Source organism: Solea solea, chromosome 6 (genome assembly GCF_958295425.1).
Source record: "Solea solea chromosome 6, fSolSol10.1, whole genome shotgun sequence".
Lineage (NCBI taxonomy): Eukaryota > Metazoa > Chordata > Actinopteri > Pleuronectiformes > Soleidae > Solea > Solea solea.
Genome location: NC_081139.1, coordinates 5,377,681 through 5,404,270, shown reverse-complemented (window position 1 = coordinate 5,404,270; position 26,590 = coordinate 5,377,681). Strand labels below are relative to the sequence as shown.

The 26,590-nt window shown below is 38.1% G+C and overlaps 2 protein-coding genes across 3 annotated transcripts in view; both read left to right on the top strand.

The window, feature by feature from the left end:
• pparg (peroxisome proliferator-activated receptor gamma) overlaps positions 1–10,051 on the top strand; it is a 32,113-nt gene extending 22,062 nt beyond the window's left edge. The window contains exons 5-9 of the mRNA XM_058632168.1: positions 3,989–4,188; positions 5,788–5,905; positions 7,052–7,245; positions 7,390–7,633; positions 8,593–10,051. Of these exons, the coding sequence (XP_058488151.1) occupies positions 3,989–4,188; positions 5,788–5,905; positions 7,052–7,245; positions 7,390–7,633; positions 8,593–8,840 (1,004 nt within the window). The 3' untranslated portion in view covers positions 8,841–10,051. The remainder of the gene's footprint in view (positions 1–3,988; positions 4,189–5,787; positions 5,906–7,051; positions 7,246–7,389; positions 7,634–8,592) is intronic.
• A 6,797-nt stretch (positions 10,052–16,848) lies between these two features.
• terf2ip (telomeric repeat binding factor 2, interacting protein) lies at positions 16,849–24,366 on the top strand. Of its 2 annotated transcripts, none has more exons than XM_058630605.1 (9): positions 16,849–16,898; positions 18,046–18,288; positions 19,627–19,772; positions 19,863–20,068; positions 20,699–20,806; positions 20,898–21,408; positions 21,518–21,621; positions 22,896–23,351; positions 23,519–24,366. In XM_058630605.1, the coding sequence occupies exons 2-9, from the start codon at positions 18,056–18,058 to the stop codon at positions 23,738–23,740; spliced, it is 1,986 nt and encodes a 661-aa protein (XP_058486588.1). In that variant the 5' UTR covers positions 16,849–16,898; positions 18,046–18,055; the 3' UTR covers positions 23,741–24,366. The 2 variants fall into 2 exon arrangements, with proteins under 2 accessions (XP_058486588.1, XP_058486587.1); XM_058630604.1 differs by having other exon boundaries at positions 19,863–20,077.
• The last annotated feature ends 2,224 nt before the right edge of the window (positions 24,367–26,590 follow it).

The following is a 26,590-nucleotide window of genomic DNA, read 5'->3' as shown; positions in this document are numbered from 1 at the left end:
TCGGATCTCATGACTGTGGAGGTGTGGACAGGTCGTTCTGGAGTGACATGTGCCTGACTCTTCTGTTAGTTTGGTTGCACCTGTTTGCAACCAAACAACCTTTGCTCAATGTACAGCGACAAAGGACAAAAGAGAAGAATATGGCAATAATGCAACTGGATGACAAATGCCATAAAACATCAGCAACTAGTCTGCCAACTAGAGTCATAAAGCCTGGTACAGAATCACTGTCAGAACCCAGGGACAGTGCATTTTACACATGCATATTCAATCTGACATTCCAGAGTGATAGGTTGTACAAGTGTGGGAACAGGCGGACCTCCTCACCTTTAGCAAGAGCCCATCGCTATCATCTTCCTCCTTGTAGTCTGTGTGATGTGTGTACATGGAACATGCACAGATATGGGTGTTGCGGCCTCCCTAGGACAATTCAGCAATGGCTCAATAGGAGACCGCACCCAATTGCAATTAAATGTATTCACAAAAATTTCAAAGGAAAAGTGTTGGAGATTCTGGCAAAAAGTAACAAAAAGTGGGTAGCGTCTGAACCAACCAAGAAAAAGAAGAATAGATTAAATAAACTACACCCTGAGGAGGGCTCTTTTTTTCCCTCCCCCTTTTAAACTTCCCTCCCCATGATGACGCCTTCTCCTGCTCCACTCACAGCGCAGGGATGCAATCACTGAAATGATGCACAGATGAGTGGAGAGGAAAAACAGGGGAGGGAGAGAGCGGTAGAGAGAGAGAGAGAGAAACTGCAGACAGCCACACATAACAGTGGATGATGACATTTATGCCACACGGACCATAGCGGACTTCTGAAAATTCTAAGGTATTGAGTTTTCAGACTCAATAACAGTTTTGTTTTGTTTTTGGTAAAAAAAATTGGTATTGGGACATCACACCCAGAACAGCGTCAGTGTTGCTCGGCTCCACCGGAGGTTATTATCTCTACAGATTATCTTTCATGTGGTGTTTTCCGTGCAACATCTCAGTCAGAAATCTGTCACAGGTTTTGGTGATTGCAAAACATTACATGTCATTTAGCAGACGCTTTTATCCAAAGCGACTTACAATGGAATTGAGTACAATCAGCCAGGGGTGGAGTTGAACTTGCGACCATGATGTCTTTCGCACACAGGGTATCGGTCTTAACCACTGAGTCACTCCACCCACCAAAACAAAGTAGTTAATATTTTTTTCATAATTGTCAGCATTTTAGCAAACACTATTGTCCTTATCGTCATTATCGTCCTTATCGTCCATGCGCTCGCTGCAGTCAAACCCTCCATCTCCTCGTTCTCTGCTGCTGTGTAGTTTTAGAGGTCATTTCCAACCTTTGTCGTTGACTGAAAACATCCTTGATATTTGATGTTGAGAAGCAAATTCTTCACTCAGGGCGACAGGAGCAGAAGAATAAAATATTCAATACCCCGATCACACCTCATATTTATTGTTTAAATGGAACTGTTGTTGTCTGTAGATTATCTTCTTCTTCGTCTGAAATTCAGTTTGGCAGCTCAGCAATCTGTAATCCAGTGGTTGCTAAATGAGTTTTTTGGACCACAATCAATTTTAATTACCATATACAATGTATAGGGTCACTTTTGAATTGTTTTACAAAAGGCTTTAAACTACCACAAATAGTGAACACATTTTCATTTCATAATCTGAAAAAATAGATTACTTTTTAATCAAACAATTCATATACCAGGGGAAATACAGTACATGTGTGGCTCCCCAAGATTATTTTTTATCTTGTAGGGGAAAAAAACTAGACTACACTTTTAGATTTCAACCATATTTATAATACAGAACCAGTACAACTTTAAAAATAGCTCACTACTGTTTATGATAGTTCTTTATGGAGGCTGTGGATCAGCCTCCATAAAGAACTATCATAAACAGTATCAAAAACAACATCAAGGTTGGCAGCTTGATCCCCAGCACCCAGTGTCCTCTGTCAAGCATGTGAATAGGTGCAAAAAGATGTGTGATAAAAAAATACAAAAAAAAAAAAATATATATATATATATATATATAGCTGCATGAGAATGTGACTGGGTTTGGTTTGCAGAACTGTAGTAAAAAAAAAAAAAAAGCTCTAAATAAATACATGTCATATGGAACTAGAGTATTTAGTTACTGTATATATTACAAATTGGACTGAACTACTTACAATGCAGACAGCCAATCTCTTTCAAACTGAATCAATCTTAAATAAAGTCTGTTTGGGGTTCATCTGTACAGCACAGTGCAAATAAAGTTTCACCTTCTTTATTTCCCTTTAAGTCTAAAAAAGGTAACTTGAATTTGAGAGTGAAGATTTAAGGCATTTAACAATACAAACAGTTCACTTTAAAGTAGTTTGTTTTCCCCTTTCCTGCCACTTTATGAGTGTTTTTTTACCAGTCCCCACCTCCCCTGATATATCTCTGCTGTTTTTCTTTGAGGTTGAGCCGGTGCTTTGAAAATCTGCTCAGCGTGGGTTTTTATTTTATCAATAATTAACATCTGGGTGTATATAGACCTAAACTGATCTTTTTAATCTGCTGTGTCACTGCTGATGGCTCATTGCCCGGGTAGTGACATAGGCCTCTTTAGTGCACATTCATTTGCTTAAGGTGTGCATTTATCACTCAGTCAGCATTACACAATCACGCATTCACACGCACACTCGGCAGTAAATGCAGAGTGCGGACTTGAATGGAGGGATTAATGACTTCCATGTAGAAAAAAAAAAGGAGGGTTTAACCATTTCACAACTTAATGTCAGTTTTCAGGTAGATCCACTTACTGCAACATGGGGGTAGATTACAATTATTATTTTTTTGTGAAGCACTTTGAGCTGCAAAGGTGCTATACAAAAAAAGTATATTATTATTTTTATATATTTATACAGGTGTTTATTTTGATTTTGATTTAAGTTAAATGGATAAAATCAAGAACTTAAAGGTTCTCGTGTGTAAGACGATTGTAACGAACTCCCTTTCCCAAACACTTCAGGGAACTACATTGGTCTCGGTGTACCAGATGTTGTCCTTCTTTGTTTTTGTATTAACCCTCTGCTTAGTTTGTCTGTTTGGGGTTGTAGTAGAAACATGGCAGAGAAGCCCAGAATGTAAAAGCTATTTTTAGTTTTAAAGGAATTCTATCCTTACAAACACATCTATGTGTAGCATATTCAGTCTCTGTCAGTGAACACACTAAATTTGACACAATGGACCTTTAAATTCAAGTATCAATAAATATTGCAAAGTCATGTAGCTCCTTTGTTGGCACGTGTACCTGTAAGAGCACGCAGAATTATCATCAGGGACGATGAGGTGAAATAAGCAGGAACAAACACGTGAGTTGTACACGATAGTTTTTCAGGTTTTGAAGCAGCAGCGTGACATCATTTGATCAAAGGGAGGTGCATTTTGTAATCACCTCATTAGACACACCTCGTAAAAAAATGTGTCGTCGACAGTGGATTTTCCCTTTCAATGAAAGATGTTCTGGATGATGGAGGATCTTTGTTGTTTTGCAAGTGTCTTGAAATGTTCAACACTGGGGATTCGATTTAGTTCTTTTTTATTTTCAAAACTCTTTTTAATGTGCTAACATCTGGGCAAATGAAAAAATATTGCTAAATTCTCTTACTAAACGCTATGGTAATAAGATAAATAATGGAAAAAGTCATTGAGCAACATTTTAAACCAATATTTCAACCAAAGTGGATTGAATTGTGCCATATCATTTTTTTTCCGACTATAACAGTCTCCTGACTAATTAATTAGTAATAAGTTGTTTGTTTGATATAGATAGTATTTCTTTGAGAGATGATAATGAATGTAAGTGCTGCAATAGCAGACAATGAAAACATTTTGTAATATAAACTCTAAGGTTTAGCAATAATTTGTTGGAGGACTCACAAAACACACAAACACCAAACACTAAATCTGTGTATTACTAATGACTTTTTCTTGTTTTTCCCCCTCCGTAGCAATTCGTTTTGGCCGAATGCCTCAAGCAGAGAAGGAGAAACTGCTGGCTGAGTTCTCGTCTGACATGGAACACATGCACCCGGAGGCAGCTGATCTGAGGGCTCTGGCCCGGCATCTGTACGAGGCCTATCTGAAATACTTCCCCCTCACCAAGGCCAAGGCAAGGGCCATCCTCTCTGGGAAAACCGGAGACAATGTGGTAAGCTGTGTGTGCGCCTCGTCGTCTTCTACTTTAAGTCGAGTTATAAGACATTTTAGCAGTCAAAAGATTTGGGTTTGCGTTATAATAATGTTGAGTACTTCCAAGCCACTTGCCAGATGAGATCACACAACGCTAATGAAGCCTAATCAGCGCCACGTGACTCTCACAACAGCAGCACAGAGCGAGTAAAGGCAGGGTGAGGGTGGTGCCTGATCACTGCAGCTTCACTTCAATTGTTTTGGGAATTCCTCAAGGAAGCGAGTGTAGCTTCGAGCATTCTTCTTATACGTTGGGTTCCAGAGAGACTGCCCCTGTATCTTCATCCTTGCCTTGTTCAGCTGCAGGATCAGTTTGACCTACATTTTTATAAGCTTATTTTTACTCTCTCTTGTTAATATTGCACATTTTTGGTTAAGCATAAAGAAATGCTTCAGAAACAAGCCAAACTAAAAAGTTCACCTCTGCAAATTCGACCAAAAAAATCATCGGGTTCTCTTTAAAACAATCAAGCAGCTTCTCAAAGAACAATAGTAATCAATACAGTTGTATTATTATTATTATTATTATTATTATTATTAATAATAAATTTGGTGAGATTCAGGCACTTTTTGCTGCTCCAGCACAAAGTGGGTGACTGGCAGTAACAGTTCCTAGCTGTTAGAACACATCTCAGATTACAGTGGTTGAGCTATGTAACAGAATAATGTGGCTCTTCAGCATTCTGATTAAAACATTGATAATTGCTTCCATATGCCTGCTCAAAAATCCAAACTAATTTTTGAGGTGTTTGTAAAGAAACTTGGTAAATTTGGTAAACCACCAGTCGACTATTTCTATTTCTGTCTTTTTGTACTTGTTGCTGTTGTCTCTCCATATAAAGACTCATTTTTTACGAGCAGCGTCTCTTGATTTTTTTTCCGCTTTTCAGTCGCTTCTGTCTCTGATAAGCCCAACGCTCAAGTTCAAGGTTGCTCTGCATGCGTTTGGTCTGATTGTTATGACTGTTCATCAGCGCGATAGCACCCAAATGGCACTGAATCAGCTTGTTTGTTTGAGGGAGTCCTCTGTTGTGTACTTGTGTAAACCACAGAATTTGTAAATGTTTTTTAACATTTGAAATCGCTTTTAAAGACCCACCTCTTCTCCTTGGCCTTCACTTCAGGATCAAAATAGTCAACCCGCACACTTCTATGTAGTTTTTACCATTTTACTATTTTATTATGTCACTATTTTACTGTTTTACTTCTATTGTTATTGATTTTATGTTTTATACCTTTTATGTTGCTGTGCCTTTAAATCTATAAAGCACTCTGGTCAGCCTTGGTTGTTTTTTTTTAAATGTGCTCTAGAAATAAAGTTGACTTGACTTGATTTGACTGGACCACTATGTAAGGGGAATATTGAAGTGTATAACCTTCAGGCCACTGCATGTCTTTGCCAGTAGTTTACCAACAAGAGCAAGTTTGACTCTGACTAAGTTAAGCTTCATTTATCTGGAAGATGGGTTTCTGTCTGCCTCAGCCAGCAGCTAAGATTGATTTACTTTGCTGCTATTTGCCCACTAATTCTTCCGTGTTTCCTCCTCTTTATCTCCAGCCTTTTGTCATCCATGACATGAAGTCTCTAATGGAAGGAGAGCAGTTTATTAATTGCAGTCAGATTCCCATCCAGGAGCACCAACAGCAGGCCACTGTTCTTACAGCGGGACACGGAGGTTAGTAGCATTTGCTGGTGAAGCTGCATTATTGCATGTGAATATCTCTCGCCTCACTATTCCCTTCCAAGTGTGATGGAGAATCATTGTACAGTCTTCAATGAGCATAGCTAAACTAAAAGGCATTTACTTTGTCCGTTAGCCCACAGTGCTGTGTTTCTGTCCGTCCTGGCAGAAACACAGCACTGTAATGTGTGGTAATGTGGCTTCCGTGAGAAATCAAAGTTATCCATTCACTGCATTATACACACTATCTCTGACCAGCCTTGACCTATATATCAGTTTGCGGCCAGTCATGGCGGATTATTTGGGAGAAAGTGCAGCAGAGCAAGAGTTGAATGAGTTGGTCATCATGTGTCAACAATGATGTAGTAAAATCAAATTAATATTGGGTTTACGGAGAAAAGAAGAGGCACATTTGTCTGTTGACTGTATACTAAATTAAACAAATGGTTTAAAACAACAAACCAACAAACCCTTCTGCCCCCTGATATTGATGAACAGGTCCAGTCTAATATTGCTGGTTTGCGTGTGTCTACTTGATAAAGTCTGGTCTTGCACCAGATCAAGATAAAAATCGGACATTTATGTCAGTTATATACAACATCGTGGTCCAAAATGGCAGCCTTTAAGGAGTTGATAATGAAAACATCATTCATATCATATCATCACCATTGTTGTTATTATTATTACGCTATAATTAAAGTTGATATCAGTATAATTTTTTATCAACAATCTCTGCTGCTGCTTGTCTAAATGACAATTGTTTTTTCCTTTCTCTCCCCCCTTTCTCACCCCCATTTTTCACCGGTCGAGGCAGATCGCCGCACATCTTTGAGTCTGGTTCTGTCAGAGATTTCTTCCTGTTAAAAGGGAGTTTATTTTTCTCTCCACTGATGTTGTGATTCAGCACTAATCAAATAAAATTTAATTGAAGTGAATTGAATTAAATTGGATTGAATTCATTTGCTAAGCTAGAGCGGTGCCAGTCAAATTGGTGGTGTGGCAAGCATGATGGCATATTTACCATACATTTATCATTTTATTTGCAGGATAACAGCTTCAGAAAATACTATAATTCAGGCCTTTGGATTCATCTTCACAAGATGTTTTGCTTATTTCCGTGCACATGTCTCTGTTTTCCAGGGATCACAGAAGTTCAAATGGCGTCAGAGTGCGGCCTTTTGGAAACAACGAGCATCAGTGGACATGGGTTGACGGACGCCGTGGAGCTACGTTTCTTCTACAGCTGTCAGTCACGCTCAGCCGAAGCAGTGAGAGAAGTCACAGAGTTCGCCAAGAGTATCCCAGGATTCACTGACCTGGATCTGAACGATCAGGTAATCTAAAGAAAGATAAGCTGCTTATCCATTTTGTAATTGTTTTAATGGATTAAGGTGTGATGATAGCTGTGACACCACCAGCTAACATCACTGAGGATCTAACCTCACATCACCCTTAAACCTCTTTGTTTTTTATACCAGGTAACTTTGCTGAAGTATGGTGTGATAGAAGTCTTGATCATAATGATGGCTCCTCTGATGAACAAAGACGGGACCCTCATCTCCTACGGACAGATCTTCATGACGCGGGAGTTCCTCAAGAGTCTCAGAAAACCGTTCTGTCAAATGATGGAGCCCAAGTTTGAGTTTTCCGTCAAGTTCAACACGCTGGAGCTGGACGACAGCGACATGGCACTGTTCCTGGCAGTTATAATCCTCAGCGGAGGTGAGGGACTGTTTGGCTTTGAGTAGATTATCCCCAAAATCTGGTGTTTGTGTACAACTGCAGTGTTTTTCCTAAATAAACCTATTTTAAATTGTTAATACACTATTTTAACATGCAGTAAATTGTAAATAACTGCCAGATATTGAAAGTTATTCTGGAAAAAAGGGCATTTTCTGGCCCTTTTTATGGTTAAAATAAGCAGAAAAGTCCAGACGGACATTTGAAAAGCTTCGGTGTTAAAGGGTTAATAGAGTATTTACCAGTTTGGCCCCAGCTTCATAATGAAATACTGAGGAAAAAAACCAGGATGGTAGCAAGGTTTTACATCAAACATTTGGCACAGAGTAAATCCTTCACCTTTCTGAGATGGGGATGTTTCGTAACATGTCCGTCCCGGCAGAAACGCAGCACTGTAATGTGTGGTAATGTGGCTTCCGTGAGAAATCAAAGTTATCCATTCACTGCATTATACACACTATCTCTGACCAGCCTTGACCTATATATCAGTTGAATGAGTCGGTCATCATGTGTCAACAATGATGTAGTAAAATCAAATTAATATTGGGTTTATGGAGAAAAGAAGAGGCACATTTGTCTGTTGACTGTATACTAAATTAAACAAAGGGTTTAAAACAACAAACCAACAAACCCTTCTGCCCCCTGATATTGATGAACAGGTCCGGTCTACTATTGCTGGTTTGCGTGTGTCTACTTGATAAAGTCTGGACTTGCACCAGATCAAGATAAAAATCGGACATTTATGTCAGTTATTAACTTAAATGACTAAGATTATAGCTGGAAATAAAGATAAGCAAGGCTTTGTAAATAGCAATAAGTCATTCATAGAAGTGTCATAGGTGTTTGTTGTCTATTTTTGTCCTTTGATCAACATGTGTCTCTTTATTCCCTACTTTACTGTGTCTTAACAACACGTCTGTCTGTAAACCCCCACCGTTCAGACCGTCCAGGCCTCCTGAATGTGAAGCCCATCGAGCAGCTCCAGGAGACGGTGCTTCATTCGCTGGAGCTGCGGCTGAAGCTGAACCACCCGGACTCGCTGCAGCTGTTCGCCAAGCTGCTCCAGAAGATGACCGACCTGCGTCAGATCGTCACGGACCACGTTCACTTCATGCAGCTGCTGAAGAAGACCGAGGTGGACATGTGCTTACACCCGCTGCTGCAGGAGATCATGAAGGACTTGTATTAGAATTCACCAGGAGAGAAAAAAAGGACAAAAGTTGCAAATATAAAAAAAAATGACCAAAAAAATAGATTTTATTTTAAAGAAATTGAATTGAGGGGCCACACGGCGATGTAGTGGCGAGCACTGTTGCCTTAGAGCAAAAAAAAGACCTGGGTTTGTGACCCCCGGTCAGACCAAGAGATCTTCTTTCTGTGTGTGTGTGTGTGTGTGTGTGTGTGTGTTTTCTATGGGTACTTCGGTTTCCTTCCACAGTCCAAAAACATGCCGAGGTTAATTGGGCACTCTAAATCGACTGTAGGGGTTTGATATGAAAGTGAATGGTTATTTGTCTGCGGAGGATGGAGCAGGAGACGTCTAATGAATGAATGAATGAATGAATGCAAGCAATAATGAGTAGAAACAGTGTGTTAAAAAATAAAGGGTTGACTGACTAAAACTAAGAAAGAGACGAGCGTGGAATGAGAAATCAAGGGAAGACGGAATGTGAGTACTAGATCGAGACGGCAACATGTGAATAGATTGCAGTCATTTAGCCACCGCTGAGCCTGGAGACATTTTCATGTTTAAGTTGTGCTGCCAACTTAAACACAACGCTGTCGGCAGGCTCGCGTATCGAGCGTTTGAATGCTCGGCCGCAGCCTGCCCCTTCACGTGCCTTAAGGGAGAAAAGTATTAACTGTGAATATTTAGTGTCACACAGGACGGCATGTGTCGTTCAGGAGCATCTTATCTACATGTCGCTCTCCACCTGTCATAGGCTGCACCTGTGTGTGTGTGTGTGTGTGTGTGCTTCTGTAACTCAGCACACAGACAGACAGACAATGCACAGACGTTTTTGTTTTGTTTTGACGGTGCTATCTCTTCTAAATCAGCTTTATCCAAAGACACAAATCTGATTAACGCCCTGTAACATATTTCATCCTCAGCCGCCTGTGAACTGTGAGAAAGTGTGACGTAAACATAAAAGGGCACGTTACCAATGAATATGAAAGACTATTATGCTGCATTTATGCCTTACAGATTCAATTATACACATTATACTGTATAATATCTGTTCACTCGTATTGTTTTCATACAGATTTGCCAAAAGCAATTGGTTTCTCGGCTTCAGTTGTTTTGTTTTAAATTGTATAAAACTGAGTCATAATTTCTATGATGGAATTATATTGTATTAACGTAAAGTGTAACTATGTCTGATCAATCTTATGTGTTTGGGAGGGGTTTTGGGGGGGGGGGGGACAAAGGGATTGGTTTAATGCAGCTCAGAGGAAAATTTGTTGTAAATAAAATATTTTCTAACTTTTTATTTGAAGTCTCTGCCTTGCTTGGAGTGATGTGATTATGTTCTTGCACGTGTTCCGTACACGGCCAGTTCCAGGTAACGTCTTTTCTTGAAAGCACACCAGTGACTCAAGCTGCTGGAAGTCCTTTTTTATGGCCGTTATACGCACACACACACACACACACACACACTGAGAACATCATTGCAAAATATGAACTCTGCTGAACTCAACCAGAAGACTTAAATCTGTGCATACAGATTTAGATCAGTTTTTTTTTTTTAGACTTTAACCCTTTTTTTTTTTTTTTTGACCGGTCAATTTACAGAGAAAACCTGTAAAAACACATCTTAGAGTGGGGATGTGTGTGGGGTGAGTATGACATCACACCTCAGCTCGTCCATAAATCAGGTCACCTCAGCTTATGGCACATGTTCATGCACACAGAGTTGTCCTATTGCATCATATCACAGGACAGTCTTAAAAAAGTGCTGGCTTGCAGTTATAGAATAGGAGGTCGTCTTTAAACTCTCTCTCTTTTTTTAATAAAGCTCAGTGACAGGTTAGATCATGGTATTTCCTAATGCTGTTGGAGCAGCGGAGTCTCTTGAAGAAAGTCATACACCCACAGGCACACATTTGGGTTTCCTGTTATGACACAGAACCTGGACAGTTCAGGTTAGGGGACACAGTAAGTGGCTAGGGGACCAGATGGGGGGTGGGCAGAATGAGTTTGTATTCAAATATAACCAGGACGTTTGTTTATTCTGGTTATATTCTGTTGTAGTGGCCAGCTTAAACTTCCACAGCCACTCCGAATGATTAGCTGTTGGCAGGTTTCATTCAATGGAAAAGCAAAATAACCGTGCTGTGCCGAGGCGAGGCGAGTAGAGCTAGTGCAGTGAGCCTGAATCAAAGCAGGTACACATGGAAACAAGTGTGATAAATGAGCTAAGATCTGTGGAACTGAGGCGAGTTCAAAAAGGGAGTTCAGGAAATACGGGTTTTTGTCACTACATTCAAATAGCCTGATCATCCATTGTTCATTTAAAAAAATATATATATATTTTTTAAAAAGTTCATAAGTTCATAACTTATGAACTTTAAAAAAAAATGTATTTAAAAAAAAAGTTCATAAGTTGTATTTTTTAAATTCATTTTGTTTTTGAATTGTTTTCAAAGCAGAATTCACTTGCACCAAAGTATGTACTTTTTTGTTCGTCTTGGGCTATTACTAGTTCCCACCAAGTTTCGTGAAATTTGGTGCAACTTCATCTTGGTTTGCGTCCTCCACGTTTAACCTTAGGGGGGCGCTATATTTCCCTAGTGCAACGCACGGGTCCGAGCCCTATGCCGATATCACATTTTTCGCCAGACCTGAACTCTGTGCAAAGTTTCAAGATGTTTTCCGCACGTTAACCCCCTCAAAAATGACGGCAATGACACAGAAAAATAATAATAATCTGAAGGATAACAATAGGTTCCTCGCACAAGTTTGTGCCAGGAGCCGTTCCGGCCTCTAGCATTCATACTCGGGCCCTAATTATAAATGATCTGATTGTGATGATCTGGTCAGGAATAATAGGAAGACGTGTACAAAGGAGGAAAAGTGAGACAAGGGACAAGGGGAGAGAGAGACAGTGTCAAGGCTGAGAGAAAGGGACGTGAGAAAGAGTGAAGGAGACGTTTGGCCCCTAAAAATAAGCCTTTGAATTGGCAGCTTGTGTTGGGGGGTTTCTGATGTGGGGGCGGATGGTCCTGTTGGACGGTAGATGATGATGGTAATTAAATGTGTTCTTTATGTTGAGTCAGCATATCCTCACTTTGTTAAGGCCAGTCTCTGCTGACTGGACTCTGCCAAGATTCCTGCGCCAATCTGCCAAATCATTTTCCGAAAGTATCTTTTATTTATTTATTTATTTATTTTTCGTTCAGTTGCTGCTGTTGTCTGTCCACACAGAGCCACGTTCCAAAGATAGCGCTTTATGATTTACTCGTTGGAAGCTCTGTTTTCCTTTGAGTTCCTTAAAAAAATAAAACCAGCAGCTTCATTTTTTAAAACCCTCCTTTGTTTGTTTGACTATCAGAAAGGAATTTTCCTCCCATCACTGTGTGATGATACCTGACACGGGTCAATATTTGTCCACGGACGAGTCTGAAAAGATACACCTGCTGGAGTTTGATGCAGAGGTGTCAAAGTGGTGGCCCCCAATCAATTACATGTGGCCCACAACTTAATCATCATGACCTCCTCTTCCTTACAACACAGCTGCCAGCGTGTTTATAGAATACTGGCTTTATAATAGTAATAATAAGACATTGGTTTGTGATTTATCACATTATTAAATGAATTACATTCGACATTAAATGATATTTATGCTTGTTTGGTGTTGAAATTGCAGTCGTCCATGTTAGTATTTACTTATTTTTACACTTATTTCTCTGGTTTTGATATTAATAGACATATATGTTTTTTATTGTGACGTATACATCATTCGATGACAAAACAAACACTTTTGCTTTGAAATTCAATTGAGTTTGACACCCCTGTGTTAGAGGAACACAGCTTGTAAACATATATATGCTTTTAAATCAGGAATAAGGATCACATTTCATTTTAATTTTTAATTTTTTAATTAAGCTATAAAGAGTATAAGTTACCAAAATAATAATAATAATTACAGTGGTATCATGGGATAAAACATGTGTTTCAGTAATTTACTAATAGTATGTTACTATAATGTACAGTATATCGTATCTTTCTTTTAATTTCAGATCAACCTGCAAAACAAACAATCATAAAACACGTATATTTACATAAATACAGTAATATATCTAAGTAAAAAATTAGATAACAAAGTAAAATAATAGAGAAAAGATATTTGACGGTGCCACTTCAGATATCAGCATGAAAACATGAAGTGGTCTGGATTTGCCCGCACGCACAAATATTCGGTTACGAAAGTGCGTAAACTCTCACATGCTCTGAAACATCATGCGCTTCCACCCACCAAGATTTTCCAGAGATTGCCTTTTGATTTCATTTCAAATGACAGGGTGCAGCAGGTGAATGTTTTCCAGATGATTCATTCATTCATTCATTTATTCATTCAATCCTTCACTCACTTGCCCTTGGACCTCATTAGTTGTCACCTGAGTGGAAAGTTGACGCAACACAAAGAAATGGGATTGACATGTGACAGAGATGACATCATGGTGGTATGCTGGTGAACACACTGTACAATGTTAAATATTTGATTTATAACTAAATTAAAAATAAGAAGGAAAAAAAACACTGTCATGTTGCTCAATTTACTGAAGCAAGACCCTTCATGCTCATGCGGCACAAATCTGTACCGCAGGTGCATCCTCTGTAATTTGCCGTGGGAATAATACACAACTCCTTATATGGACATCCTGGGGGGGTGTGTTTGTAGGTCACATATTCAGTCTTTAGAAAATGTGTGTGTGTGGGGGGGTTCGTCTTCTTATGTGTTGTTGAGTCAAAGTTATGATTCATTATATATCGCATTTTTAGTTGTGATATAAAGTAGCAATAATTGTGCAGAAGACACAGAATAGACCGTTTTTCTGACGTATTTCCAAATTTCAATCCAATTTCAAACATTTGAAGTACTTTTTGCTCAGGTGTGTTTATATAGTTGGTGAAAAAAAAATGTTTTGCCTATAGGTGGTGCTGAAAAAAGGATATTAAACACTCTATATTGCACATCTTATAGCTTCTGTATATACTGTACGTTTAAACATAGTAATGGAAAAAAAAGCAGCTGAAATGCTCTGTGTTCTAAGGGTAAGTTTAAGTCGCCAAAAATTGGAACGCTTTCAAACGTGACTCAGTCATGGAAATGTCATCATCATTAATTGATGCATGAATGGAAAGTTAACACAGTGACATGTGACCAATGTGAACATACTTCTTTAAGTATCAGCCAATTTTAGACAGACAAACCAACTATTGCACAACATTTTTACATAAACAGCAACCAAATTAAAAAGGGAAAACTGTTGCTAAATGTCACTGAGTAACCACAGGTTATTATCAACACTATATTATCATTACAGACAAAATAATTTGGATCTGAACCGGTGACCTTCAACGCTAGAGCCACTGCAGCATGAATGATTATATTGAATGTAAATAAAAACATGGTTCATGTTTTCAGTGTTGTTGATGTAAGGAAGTACAAATACTTTGCTATTGTACTTAAGTACCAAATTCACATATCTGTACTTTACTTTGTTATTTATATTACTGCTACCAAAGTTTACTTTTACTCCACTACATTTCCCCTAACATTACTCATTACTTCCAAATAAAATCAAAAGAAGAAGAAGAGTTGGTAAATACAGACCATTTAACCAACTCTTCTGATTTTATTTATTGATATTTATTCACTCACACATGTTTCATACAGACATTTATGTGGGGTTCAGTGTCTTGCTCCTACTTCTAACACTTAGGTACATTTTATATCACAAAATGTTCTTTTGATACTTAAGGACAGTAAATGTCATATACTTTAAGACTGTTGCTAAAAGTAAATTCAAGTAATATTGTAAATGGCAGGGTTGTAATATGACAAAGTACAAATACTACAAAATTCATGTATCTGTACTTTTAATCCACTACATTACCCTTAACTGTCTTTGTTACCCTTAACTAAAATCAGCAGAAGAAGAGTTGGTAATGGTCTGTGTTTATACTTTTCTAGGCAGGAATTGAACCCACAACAAATTCCAGTTGAAAGACAACTCGCCCTACCATTGAGCCACCATTACTCAGTCCTCACTTTTTTATCATTTTACTCCTAAAACTGAAGTACATTTTATATCAGAAAATGACTTTTGATACTTAAGTATAGTAAGTTACTATAGTAAGTAAGTCATATACTTTAAGAGTTTTACTTAGGTAATATTTTAAAAAACTTCAACTTCTACCAAAGTAATTTTCTGGTAAGATTACACAAGTATCCCTTCTAGATACTTCTTTACAATACCTGCACATCACTGTGCTGATCTTTACAGACCATTTCAAATACACTTTCCCAAATTTGCGGACACAACATTTTTAATTTGGATACATCTGCTGATTATTTGCCCAGAGGTTGACGAGACAGGAAAAATGTATAATGCAGCAGGTTTTACAGTCATTGAGAATGACCTGCCCCCCCCCCCCACATTGATAACAGTGTGATGAAAAAACAACACTGGATTCTGAAAATGTTTCCCAACATGACACGAGGATTCATCATGCTTTTGTGTCAACATGTTTTATCCTGCGGGGATTTCTTTTATTTTAGGTTTCAAATCTAAGGGTTAGGGTTCGTGTGCACAAGGCAATTTAACAGATTTGGTTACAACTCACTTTAATTCAGTTATCATAACAATTATTGATCCATTCTTATAACATATACATAATACAAATTGTTTGACCGACAGCACTGGTGTTCAGTTTAACAGTACAGTGACGCCCTCTGCTGGCTGACAGATGTACTGCACCTGCAACAGCTGGGGAATTTTCCTCTGTCCTTGACAAACCACACTAACCTGAGTTGTGTTTTGATGATCTGGCCACACATTCTCTTTTAAGGGAGATTGACATTAACAGATGAGCGCAACAGTGAGAGGCTTGTTTCAGGGCAGAGGTTCAGGTGATAGATGGATTATAATCTGTGGGAGTCCTTCCATCCCAGTAGTAGTGATTGTCCATAAACAAACTGCTGTATTGTTCCAGCTGGTTGAGACGAGGAGAGAAACAAAGGACGCCAGTACCAATAATGAAGCTGTCGTGAGTGTGACAGCAAGGTGAGTGGGTAAACAGGCCGGCCCAATTCCTTCCCATGATCTCCTGACCTCAGCGAACATGGTTGTAGTAAAGTTTAAGATGTTGTTTGTAAGATTTAGACAATAAAAACAAAAAAGGAGGATTAAGGGTCATATATATGATACACTCACTATTCTTAGAGTCTAAATTGTTCATGTTTACTGACATTGTTAAATACCTAACAGCACAAATCATGTTCAAAAAAAATATTTAATTATCAATTTAGGGGAAAAACAATTGTACAACCAAGAAAGGTTTCTGTATTTCATGTTCTGTGTGGTGAGAACATTTAACAGTTTAAAACCTGGCATAAAAATCAGGTGGAAACAAAGGTACAAGAAAGAAGATATTACTTAATTAGATATTTCTTGGTTCCTTTTGTTTTTGTTTTCTAAATGCAAACAATAAGAGGATACTGTATATACATTCTGGTATGAATATATGTGCTGTATGTTTATATGTAGGATAAGTAGAAGCTTATGTTAGTAATCAATGCCAGTGACATGAATTAATTATATATTATGTTTATAATGAACATCTAGCTCTCTATACAAAATTATGAAGCTGATTAAATATGTTAATTAATAAGGGATGTGTTTACATCATTCAGTTTATTTTTTACTTGACTTTATTTGTCTGTAATGTTAATTTGTTTCTTTTACATGTTCAAACAAACTTTCAAATCAAATCAATAATAAAAAAGGACTATTTTTACTTCCTAATTAAGATGGAGCTGCTGCACTTTTATCATCTATCATTGTCACAAGCAGCACATAGACAGAGAGTGGACTGTCAGTGTTTATGTGTAAAATGTAATATGGTACAATATAGATACAAACGGAAGGGGGCGGTATTGTGACAGTGACTGAGGGCGCCGAAGAAGAGATCCCGGAAGTTGGCTTTGTTTTGGTTTCTGTTGCGGCGGGAAAGCACAAGGTAACGATTAATTTAACCGTCTAATATAAAATAATGTATGCAATTATCTATTATGACAACAGGTTAAGCAGCTATATTCATGACAAATCACGGCCTTTAATCGTGAAAACTGAAGGTGTCGTCCAGACTAGCTACGAACTGTAGGTGTTTGTTGAGGCGTGTCTGAGCTGAGATAACGTTCACAGTGTTGTGTTAAGTTTTTCACGACGTTGTTGTAGTTAACGGTTATTTATGTTCGAATTAGTCTTTGTGTCGCTGCCTTATTAGCACATGACTTTATAAGCGAAGTGTGAGGTTATTAGTGAGTCTCAATTCAACAAACTGTCGTTAGGTAAATGTTCTAAATGACCATATTACACAGGGCTGTCAAACTCAAATGACCCGGGGACCACTGAGCTTTAAGTCTAGTAGGACTTGAGAAAAAAGTGGGGGGAAAAAAACAACTGTTCAGTTGTGGTTGGACAATATGACCTTAAATCTAGTGCAATAAAAGATATTCGTAATTATATTTCACTTCATTTCAATGTAAAAGTGCTTGTTTTGCAATGGAATGATGTATCGTTCAGAATAATAACATACATGGTGCAAAAACAGAAATAAATCTAAAATCAACTAAATAATAACGTGCACAACTGTAATTAAAACACCTAGCAAGCATGTAATGCATTTAATAATGTGAGAATTACAAACACATGTCTTATTACTGTTATAGAAAATACATTTAGTATTATATTCTGTATGTATTCATTTACCTCACTGTGTTTAAAGGAAGAGGAGGTCACGTTTTCATTATAAAAAGATATTAAGTGGTGGGTGACACGTAATGATGACGTTTGACACACCTGATGTAACAATTAAATGCTTACTTTTATAGTGCTATTCAGATTATATAATCATTAAGATAAATACTTAAGAAAATGTACTTAGTACATAGGCTGCACAAATTAACCCATTATCAGTTGTTGTTATTGGTTTTGGTTTTTGCTATTTTCTGAGGTTTGTTTTGTATATATTTTTACAATTGTGAAAAACATTGAAATAGTCATGGTTGGAATTTAATTGTGGCACTTAAATGATGCACATTCATTATTTACTGACAAAGCAGCACATTAAGCTCTGTCTGAAATGTCATCTCCTCCTTCACCAGGTGTGATGTAATGATGCCGTCCAAACCTCAGGAGGATGTCGCCAAATCGGACATCTCCCAAGTTCTCTTCACAACTGATGGTAAACCAATGTATTTCTACTTGCGCCCAGGTCATGTCAAACGCAAGCTGCAGCCACTCATCACATCTGGAGGAGGGATGCTGTGCAATGTCCAGCAGCCAGGAGCAATCCTCCTGATTGACCCAGAGGAACGAGTCTCCATTCCTGAAACTACTGCTCACTGGTATGTGCTGGACTAAGATTAGAGAGTGTTCTTATTAGGAATACAGGCCACATACAGCGGCTTAAAAGTAGTACTATAAATATGTGATGCTTAGAGCTGAAACAATTAATCGATTATTAATCGATTACTAAATTAATCGACAACTATTTTGATAATCGGTTAATCGGTTTGAAGCTTTTTTCATGATTAAAACAAGATTTCCGATTGTTTATGCTTCTTAAATGTGAATATTTTCTTAATTTCTTTGGTCTGGATAACAAAGAAATCATTAAAAGTTAATCATTTTGGTTTGTGGACAGAACATGACATTTGAGAACATCATCATTTCCAGGTTTGACGAACACCGATCAGCATTTTTTAAGGTTTTCTGATATTTTTGGACCAACCGATTAATCGAGAAAATAATCTACAGATTAATCAATTATGAAAATAATTGTTAGTTGCCGCTCTAGTGATGCTGTACTTTTTTCCAGACTCGTCTTTAATGATGTTTGGTTTGTTCAACTGTATATTGGTCATATATTAAAATTTAGGCTGTGCTTGTTAGTGACACTACACCAAAAGTGACGGCTCAATGTTCAAATTGATGTTTTATTGCACATTTATCATAGTTTTGTCTTTAGCTTTCTCTCTCTGTTCTTTTCCTCCATATCTATTAATATAGCAATGGTGAAGACCTCTGGTTGAAATGTGTTGGCTTCTTCTTAGTCATTAGAATAAAGGCTTTTAAGTAATTCCCTAACTAACCCTTGCTTTTGTTGCTATTCAGTTTGGTATTCCTGGATCACCTTCTTGCTTTGAAATATGTTGTTTCCCTCTTTTTCTAAGACCAGCCAACATGCATGGACTATCCTTATTGCACTTGAGATGTCCCCTCAACAACCAGTTACATCTCATTTATTGGAGTTTTTACACATGATGATAGTAAATCAATCAGTTCAACTTTATATTTGTAGCACAAAGTGCTTCACTCAAAAACAGACACCCCATTCACACGAATCAATATGTGGAAAAGACAGAACAAATAATTAAAAATGAGAATCACACTTAAAATGAGCAGAGGAAACACAGTCTTAACAATTTGTAAATGAGACACTAGAGGCATAGGTACAAAGAAGTAAATGAATAATAATTATAATAAGAATTTAATTCAATGAGTAACATCTCAGACTTGCATCCATTTTTTTCTTGTATCAAAGTTACTATATGCACAGTTATTCAACCTTTTTAGTGGCCGAATTCATGTATGATCTAGCACAGTGATGCAATGCATCACAGTGTATTAACATCGATTTTGTGTTGAACTACATTAAAATACATTGACTGTTCTCTCTTCAGGTATGTGTCCACCATGTACATTCAGGACTGTATCGACAAGAATCAACAACTAAACATAGAGGACTACAGGTTAAATCCCGAAGACGTCCCGAGACACTCTACTCGACTCAACAGCAGCAAAAACGTCTCTGCTCGATTTACAGGAGGTATAATATCAACAACTACCTCTCCCTTTTTGTCAGGATTTACTCTGCCTTTGATTTTGCACATACTGAATCTTCTACCTCTACAATTAGGCCGGGTTCCCTACACTCCTGAAGAGGATGCAGCCATTTTAAAGTACGTCAGCAAGCACAAGGCCGACACCGGGGGAAACCGGCTTTGGCAGGAGATGGAGAAGCAGCGTGTGACGGTTCACAGCTGGCAGTCGATGAAATACCGCTATCGTATACGACTGGCAAAGAAACCGTCTGACGCAGAGGAGGTGAAAACAACAGAGGAAGTGAGTGAGGTGATTTTTGCGGAAGGTGTTGTCGGATATTTTGCCCTCTCTTTCTTAATAATGCACGTTTCTTTTAGGGTGTACTTAAAATGTGCAGGTATCAGAATACGTGTGGAATCTAAACCAGTGCAATTCAACTGTTTGTGAAGTTCATGGTGTTAATAATTATTTGTGCTTTGTGCTGGACTTAAGTTGCTTATTTGGTGGCATTTTGTACAGCATTATATTGAGAGGTGGTCTGTGTCTGTCCTCAAATGACTTCAATCATGTGAAATTATTATTGATGCCTTCAAAAAAAAAGCCAAATAATGCCAATTGAACAATGATGGTTTGAGTGTTCAACTTTGTGTCATGCATTTATTTGCATTTTAGCTCAACATTGTCAAAAATACTTGAAATGTTTTAAGCTAAATTTGCTTTTATATTTTAAGTGGAAAAGCTAAAGCATGTATTGTTATCTAACCAGCTTTGAAATAACTAAAAAAAAGAAGTTGTAAGCTGTAAATATGCATATTGTTATCAATTCAATAGTACATCCTTTGATTTAAATTGTATTACTATGATAATTATCAAAACATATTCAGAATATTCCAACTAGTGTAGTTTGAAGCTTCTCATTTGTTTCTATAGGAGGAGGAAAATGAAGAATCGGATGTTTCACAACCCTGCAGTGAAAATGCTGCTCCTCCTCAGACACATTCACCAGCAGCAGAGGCTCTTCGGACAGACTTATCACAGGTTTCTGACAAATAAATGATGTGTCTATCAGTGGTGTTTGTTTGCTGTTTAATCATTTACTGAGCAGAACATATTTGTGATGTTTCTGCAGAAGGATGTCCAGACCATAGCAGCTGAAAGCACAGACCCAGAAAATGCAGAGGCTGAAACGTCAAACCTTCCCCAGCCTGAGGAGCCTTGTTTGAGTCCACAGATGGATGCTAACCCCACTACAGCTGAGAGCATAGAAACTGAAGCAACTATCTCTCCACAAAAAGAAGATTCACCTCGTACTGTTAGCCCAGAAAAGCAGAAAGAGAAGCAGGGGACCCCCCCTGGACATAGAGTATCCTGTAGGAAGCTTGAATTTAAGGTGTCACCAATGCATGAACCTGTCAGCAAAAGACTCAGATCACCGTCAACATCAGCTTCCTCTGAGAAACCACCACCATCCCCTCAGCCTGCAAAGAAAAAGCAATCCCCTGTCAAGCCCGCTGTTCATAAACAAACATCATTAGACTCCCCGGCTTCAAAGAGAGCCAGAGGAAAGAGTGTGGCAGTAGAAGCAGTGAGTCACCAAGGGGAGACGGTAGAAGCTATTGTGTCAAAAACACCACAACTAGGTTTGTTATTTATCTTCTCTGACTCGTTCGAAAACAAGCTTTTGCACAAAAAAGTTGTCAATAACATATTCAGTGAAGCAGAATCACTTCTTCTCTCTTTGTTTTTCAGATGAAGAATCGGAGTCACTGCCACAGAAAGGAGAGAAGAAAACGGAGAAGAGAAAGTTGGGGATTCTGGAGTTGGCTACAAAGGAGTTTGAGGATGACACTGAGGTATGATTTCTTAATCATACGCAAGTTGTTTTTTATGCAGCTAATTTCATTGCAAAGAAAGTCACTGGTTCCAATCCTGGTTCCAATCCTGTCTCTAAATAGGCCTTAATGTGTGGAGTTTGCACACAGGTTTCTCCATTCCAATTCAAAGACATCCAGATTAGGATTAGGTCATTTGGAGTCTCTACATTTTTTATAGTGGTGAATGTGAGAATAAATGGGTGTTTGTCTGGGTTTAGTCTGCCTCTTGCAATGTCGGCTGGGATTAGCGGCAGCTTCCGCTGACATTCTTTGGGAAACAGAGGGGCGATTGGTGGGGTCCTCAATTTGTTATGATCTATAGTCAAACTATTGGATGTCACTAACTCTTACACACTGGATCTTTAAAAATGCAGATATGTTCTCTGATTGCTGAGTAAATTGACAGTAAAATTAATATCTTTGGTCTGTGGAGAAGACATTTGATGTGTATATGTGTATATATATATATATATATATATATATATATATATATATATATATATTTATATATATATATATATATATATACATATATACATATATCTAATCAGTTATTAAGAAAATGATAAATTGATAACGAATTAGTCATTAGTTGCTCCTCTGGTTGTTATTTCTCGATGTTTCGTAACCCTTGACCGGGCAAAGAACTATATTTGTTAACGTCCGAAGACATACAAATCTGCGTCACAACACGTCACAACATGTCCCAACGCGTTACCACGAGGTCTTAGAAACGCATGGATTTCACCCAGCCAATCAGCAGAGACCCCACTATGTCATAGAAGGCGTCATCGTGAAATTGAAATCAGCGAGGCCTGCGACGCTCAATCCAGTGCAATTCTGAAGGGCTTAAAGTACGGTCATATGGCTTGGTCTTCTCCTGCATCGACAGTAACATCTCAAAAACTAATGATGGTAAGTTGAAGAAATGAATCAGGTGTTGGAGCAGGGAAACGTCTAAAACATGCAGGACATGACGTCCCTGAGGACCAGGATTGGGAAACAATGTTGTAAAATAATGTTCCTTTCACTTTATTAGCATTTTTCTTGCATATTCTCATATCTATTCTTACCACAGATGGGCAAAGAACCATACATGGTACCTTTATTGACCTTGATTGACCTTTGTTTTTGAAAAATGTATTTTTCTCATTAAGTATTTCAATGAGTGCCTTGTAAAGCGTTAAGGCCCCAAACTGTTCAACTAAAAATCCTGTCCCTTAGATTTCTATTTTTATGTTGTTGTTCTACAGACGTCTGATGATGAATCTCTAGATGTCCAAAACCCAGCAGAAGTAGTAGTGGCGCAGTCCACAGCAATAAACCCACCCTCCCGGTCTTCAGACAAAGCTGTGAACCAGGCCTCTACACAGTCCAACCCTGAATCTGATCCTGAACCCAGCATTCAGGAAAGAGCTCAGCAGGCTCAGACTCTCAGCAGTGACTGTGTACCAGAGACGGGCCGTCCTGAGTCTGAAGCCACTGATCCTCCCGCTGCTGAAGCTTTTATTCAAGCTTCCAGGGCTCACCTTTTCATATTTGAGAGTGAATCTCAGCAAGAAGATTCTCAGTCACTTATCGGTGACGGGACCACCGTTCTGTCCAAACCCCAGCCACGAGTGCACAAAGACACTGCACCCTCTCTGACTCAGGTCCAGTTAGAGGAGGATGTGCAACGAATCAAAGCATTGATGAACCATACTAATGGGGTGAGTATTCTTATTGTTTTGCTTGAGAGAAATGACATACTGTGCATTTACACTGGGAAACACATTCAAAGAGAATAGATACAAACAATTGATTTTCCATAAAAGATGCAATAAACCACCTCTTTCTCTCTTTTACTTTTTTCAAATCTCTACTGTTTGTCTTCTAGGATTTAGTTAGTGTGACCAAAGCACTGTTGAAGACAAGTGGAGACTTCTCTGCCGCACTGGAGTTGCTTATGGATCCCTCCACCATTTCCAGACCATGTTGGAATCGCTGTGATGACGGTCTGCTGCTCTCCGCCGATCCCGTTGTCCGCCAGCAGCTGCAGGAGAAATACGGTGAGATGGAGGTGGCCAAAAGAATAGTCTTTCTGGAGATGGAGGGATGAAAGTGGAGATGTAAGCAGTAGTTTAGACCGTTCAAATATCTCATCCTTTCCACATGAAAATGACAACTGACTTAACCTGACACATTTTTGAACACATTTGAGGTTTTAATTATTTAAATTTTACCTAAGAGTCCATTCAGTTTGGGGACATAATCTTTAAATGCATGTCAACATGAAAATACTTTTTTTTTTATCATTTATGTGTATTTTTATGTTTCTAGTAATTGTCAATAAATTCTGGAAAATTATCTATTTCATAAATTATCAAATTCTATTAGTTTTTTTTTTGTCAGTGAATCTGCTTTCTTGTCATATGTCGGGGTGCACGGCACCTGCAGTACCTTCAAAGCCCACCAGAGGGCCACAGCCCACACTTAACTGCATGAATGGCATTCAGTATCCAATGTTCAGTGACAACTCAGCAATAATTGTAATAACAAGGTGACTTTTCTAACTATTCTACGGAAGAGTATAAGGGACACAAAAAAATTCTGATGATTGAAGTCAGAATTCTGACTTTAAAATCTCAAAATTCTGAGACATTTGGAATTCATGCTAGTTTTCACACACGTATGACACGTAATTTGACCTTAATGTAATAAAATTGATTGTCCCTTTAAATGAAATGATAGACTTTGTCCATGCTTCCACAAAACCTATATGATATTATGTAGATTACATGATGCAAATCACCTATTTCGAGAGCAATGCTCATGTGTTAAGTTAAATAAAACAGTTTACACTAACATGAACTATATAGATTGCAGATTATATTATACTATGAGGACAAAAAGCATCGTGGATACATTTCCTGACACTCACCAAGTTATTATGCAATACATTGAAACACAAAGTATGTAAAAAACAAAAACAGAGACTTTAATCTTGTTTTTTTTTTTTATCCAATCCACCATTTTATTTAATTTTATTCCAATATCAATTGAGTACATTCATAATTTTCTGCCCCAGACCCACATGAATATATTGTATCTATTGTTTGAACAAAAAAAAAGGAAAGATATAAAAGCGATTAAATTAACCGACCACTTAAAAGGACCAACAGGATGTTACAGTACCCGTGATGCAAATGAATCACAAAGACCAGAATCTGATAACGTTGGTGGATTTTTACCCAAATATGGCCACAAGTATTGGGTTACCTTTTTTTTTCTCCCCCAACATGTTTATAGAAGCAAAAGTGGAGGGGGAAGATGATGACGGGTATGCAAAAGAATATGTAAAACCATATGTTAACACAGTTATCACAACCCTATGATCCCAGTGCAGCACTGATAAAAAACACTTGTATAAAACCTTTTTAGTATGAAACATTCACATCCACCAGGACCTCATTTACATACACTTTAGGTCACATACTGTAAGTTGGTCAGTTAAGAACCCGTTTAGTAAAGCAAAACATAGCAACATCTCCATTAAGTAACAACAAACCATATATCCCTGGATTTAAACGGCGATTTTTATTTATTTATTTTTTTGCTCAGCGTTTACTTGTAAGGTCTTTAGTTAGAGGATACCTCCAATTAAGCTACATTCAACGAGGAGGAGGACTGCAGCAGTGTTTGTAACTAACGTGAGTGGGATTTAACCTGCTTTGAGTGTGGGAGAAAATATACTGTTGAATAGTCTGCAATAAATTCTGATTCTGAAACACAGTACAGTAGTTTTCCACATCACATGAAAAAAGACTGCAAACTAACACGTCTGTGGCAGGGCCTGCACAAATACTGAGACTGAGTATGCGACACTTTTCCAGAGTTAGTAAGAATGGGCTTGATTTAAGTCTTCGTCATAATGTTACTGTACACACTTTGGTTGGCTGGTTAGTGTGATGGCTGCGGTGATGTGGAAGACGGCTTAAAGACCTGCTGTATTTTGAATTACGATGAATAAATAATGTGTTTATATAACAACCTGAAAGTGACAAATTGACATGAACTACAGGTAACCTTTTCCTCCTGTGAGTAAGACCCACTGTTTCCCCATCAGCGTCACATACAGTTAAGTTAGTATTTATTATGTGTGACCTGCTTTGGTCAATAAACGACCAAAATAAGTTTACTAATTCTGGAAATGTAATAAAAGCACAACATGGCAACATTAACACAGTTTTTGGTTAACATAGAGGGATTCAAAATGGGAGGGGGGGGATACATTTTCTCCCCAAATTAATCAATGATTAGAATGGGTTAAAAAAAACAACAAAACATTGCTCCTTTTTTACGCCACATAAACATGCTGAAATAACCAAATTTGACCATTCTGCTTCTGCAAGATTGAAGTCGTGCTTCATCTTCGATCCAGCAAACTGTACATACATTAGATTTCAAAGAGGTGATAAAATAAAAAGATCACTTCTGTCCCCCCATGCGTCTTATCAATTTTCCACGCTAATCCAGTGGAATCGCTGGAAAGTGAAGTTGTTGAGACATCTCAAACCGTTTCAAATGACTAATATGAACAAAAAGGCCTCTGGGGTATACAGTATGATCACATGCCTACAGCTCTGTGGAGCCACGATTCGGAAGAGACAAAGCAGGATGTGCTACTTGTCTGGAACAGAGTCCCCAGCAGGAGAGCAGGAAATAATAACTCATAAACACATAAACAAAGACATTTTTCTCCAAAATACACTAAGAAAGTATCATCATGTCCTTTGGTTTTGCTTAAAAGGATTTAAGACCCTTGTCCACTTAAGGTTACTTGAATTCTTTTATAAAAACAAAAGCATTTTAGCCATTTAAGATGACTCAAATGTCCTCATGTGTACAAATTGACGACACAGGAAGTTAAAGCTGCAGTATGCAGGATTGCTCGAAAAAAATATAAGTC

Excerpts from the sequence above, each read along its gene's own strand:
- terf2ip (XM_058630604.1), top strand. The coding sequence starts at position 18,056 with ATGATGCCGTCCAAACCTCAGGAGGATGTCGCCAAATCGGACATCTCC. Across the intron at positions 21,622-22,895 it reads AGTTTGAGGATGACACTGAG|ACGTCTGATGATGAATCTCT; the intron begins GTATGATTTCTT and ends GTTGTTCTACAG. Across the intron at positions 23,352-23,518 it reads TGATGAACCATACTAATGGG|GATTTAGTTAGTGTGACCAA; the intron begins GTGAGTATTCTT and ends TTTGTCTTCTAG.